A 3,061-nucleotide genomic window follows, 5' to 3' on the forward strand; every position below is an offset into this window, starting at 1 on the left:
GGCGTGTTACGGCAGATGCGTTACAGCTGCCCTGAGGGCTACATGTGGGAGATCATATCTCCAGGTGTGGGCAAGTGTGTGGAGGACCATGGAGATAGAGACTCTGACTCTGCCTTCGGTCAGTGCGAAATTCCTAGCGACTTGTGTCAAGGTTAGTATATTAACATTTAGTTTTTTCTTAGGAAAAGGAACCGGCCAGGATTTCTAACATTTAGGGCTTGTAGACTTAGGGTTAACTTCGTGCAACTTACCCTTTTTTCTTTTCAGCTACATAAACGGAAGCTGTCCATGCTGTGAGGGCGACCTTGTCGCAACCCCACTGAGTGGATTAGGGGCCAGGCCCTACTTCGATGTCTAAAATAAAATGTTTAACTTTTCTTAGACTTGTACATATCCCCATGTTTAAAAATCCTAGTGAGGATTTTGCGCAAATGGTATAAGTTGGTCAACTAAAGTACTATATCAATTCGTGCTGTCTTGATTAAAGATTAATGGGGTATCTCTTTAAAGAACCGAAAGAATAGGTCTTATCTAATCTAGACCGAGTAATATTAATACACTAAGTCGGAAGTGAAGACAGATTCTAGGAATAAAAGTGACAGTAGGCAAATTGCTTGCACCTCGGCATTGATCGTAACAAAGCTTAATATTAATTGGCTTCCAAGAACCTAGCTTAGCCATGCAAGACTAGGGACTTGCATTATACCAAGATTAAATCCCAATAAATTGGCAGGCATAATCTTTCGTAGTGCTTCTGTTGTACCTTGAACAGACATGGTATATAAACCCTGCTTTGACACCTGCCCTTGCAAAAACGCGCATTTTCTCTCCATCCCCCCTTTTGTCAGCTGGTTCTTGCCTCCTTGTCACCACATTACCATGACTTTTCTGGTATATTAATGCGCAAACCTTACTGAAACCTCTCTACTTAGGGTCTGGCTCAAAAGCCCTACCCTACAGCTATTATACTAAACGGACATTGCACGTTTTCGGTAAGATGAATGTCCTGGTGAGCCATGGGCACGGCACTTCCGTCTAATCATTATCCCTCATAAGATGGAATCTCCCAGCATGCTCGACTTGCCATAACCAGAAAAGATTTTGAATTCCTTAGAGGTTCGCCTACACCAGGTTCTTTTTTACCACGTCTTTGAACTGCTGCTACCCTCTTGCACAATTCCCATCCTCTTTTTTTGCCAGAGGATCACCCCAAAAATCACACAAACCCCATATAAAACGGTGTAAACCCGTACTTGCCAGATGCCATCTATTAGGCATAGTCTAACATTATTTGATTGTTTCATGACCGGTTTATCTACCGTCCATTATATGAAAAAGCACACGCTATATTAATGAAGGTATTTGAGGGACGTAAATGCCGACGTATTACGGTTCAAATTCTAATGACACAAAATTTACCGTGTCTGGTTTTTATATCTATTCTTTGATGTAATTCTTTTCTTGGTCATAACTTTATCACCTGAATTGGAAACTGACTTAAGATGTATGAATTTCCAAGTCAACATAGCTTAGCCTTGAGTAAAGTTAGTATCATAATTACCAAAAGGTTCATTATTTTTATTTGCATGCTCGATTGCATTTTCCGTTCCCACTTGAATGTGAATGTTTGCAATCACCATTAATTCTGTCGGTTAAATGTCACCACCTGCTATTGTGAATGTTGCAATTATTAGTAACTGTCATTATGATTAGCATACTAGAATTTAGTAGCGTTCTTGATACCTAGACATGTTTTATATTACTATTTTAGTTTTGATCAGTAATGTCATATATTAATTTTGGCTCCAATTTGTATGACTTTAGTGTTAATGTATTCAAGTCTTTTTATGAAGATAGTAATCTAAGAAAATTATTTTAAATTCTTATGTATGAATAAGAATAAAGTAAAACCCAACACGCTATTGTCATCCATTTATTTATTGGCCACATATAGTTTATTTACTTTTTTTTATTTTTAGAATGTTGACGCCGATGCCTTTTACAAGTGCCCGGGCTCCAACGTACTTTACCATTTTTGGAATGTTTGGGATTCCTCGTGATATAAGAATATTTGCTTTTACATTCTTTCCTAATTCGTTGTCTTCTCGTTTCTCTTATCTTTGGTAATTTTTTTTTTTTTTCCTACGTCTTTTCAAATATCTTTTGTGCCGAGAATAACACTTGCGTTAGTTGATAGATTTAGATTTTATGATTCGATTCGTATTTTTTTATACATCGGCTGACAATTAATTCAAGCAATGATGCACATGAAAGAAAATCCCGGATAATGAGATATCTTATTCATTGCTGTTAGGACAAAAAACTCTTCCTGGCCATTACAAAATATGCTAGGTTGATTAAACAGTGTATGGTTTTAAATAAAGGTGATAACATGATAAGTCCTGTTTATAACTAAGATAATAGAATAAGAAAAATGATAAACGAATATCGAAAAAGAAACAGAACAAAAAATGCAGATGAAATTACATATACTATAAAGAGTAATCCTTGTTTGATTTTTTTTTCTTTATCCATATTAAATATGTTCTCTGAATAAAAGACACTTTCGTTTCCTTTGTAAATCAGGTGGCTCTTTATTGTATATTAGAAACTATTTTGAGCTGCGTCGTGTCTGAAACGAAGTTCTTTCTTTCTTTGTTGGATTTCTTGGCTATCAACCAGCGGCATGTGGCCAAGGTTATTAAGCCAATGGATCCTATTTATTCTATCAATCTATATAAGGTCATAAAGTTTTCTCTGAAAGTGATTACTTTACTGATATTTTTTTCTTCGTCTAATAGGATATTTTCTATTGTGAGTGGCATGTGTTTTATTCTGAAATAATTTTTAATGGATGGTCTAATTTGGTATTGGTGGCAGGATATTAGGATGTGTTCTATTGTTAAAGGGTTTGTGCAATGGGGGCACTGTGGAGGGAATCTTTTTTCAATGTAGGGAGTGAGGTGGGTGAGTCTTGTGGCGTTGAGTCTCAGGCGTGCCAACACCACCTCCTCCCTTCTGTTTTTTTCTGTGGGCTGTAGCCCACAGTTCTGTTTTCTTT

General features: G+C 36.8%; 1 protein-coding gene across 2 annotated transcripts in view; it reads left to right on the forward strand.

Annotated features, from left to right (window-relative positions):
• The window catches only part of LOC125047005, a 5,832-nt gene extending 5,455 nt beyond the window's left edge, over positions 1–377 (forward strand). For both annotated transcript variants that reach the window (XM_047645023.1, XM_047645022.1), the window contains exons 3-4: positions 1–151; positions 268–377. The exon at positions 1–151 is cut by the window's left edge and continues 613 nt beyond it. In XM_047645023.1, the coding sequence (XP_047500979.1) occupies positions 1–151; positions 268–275 (159 nt within the window). In that variant the 3' untranslated portion in view covers positions 276–377. The remainder of the gene's footprint in view (positions 152–267) is intronic.
• Positions 378–3,061: the final 2,684 nt, after the last annotated feature.

The sequence above is a fragment of the Penaeus chinensis genome, chromosome 40, assembly GCF_019202785.1.
Source record: "Penaeus chinensis breed Huanghai No. 1 chromosome 40, ASM1920278v2, whole genome shotgun sequence".
Classification (NCBI taxonomy): domain Eukaryota; kingdom Metazoa; phylum Arthropoda; class Malacostraca; order Decapoda; family Penaeidae; genus Penaeus; species Penaeus chinensis.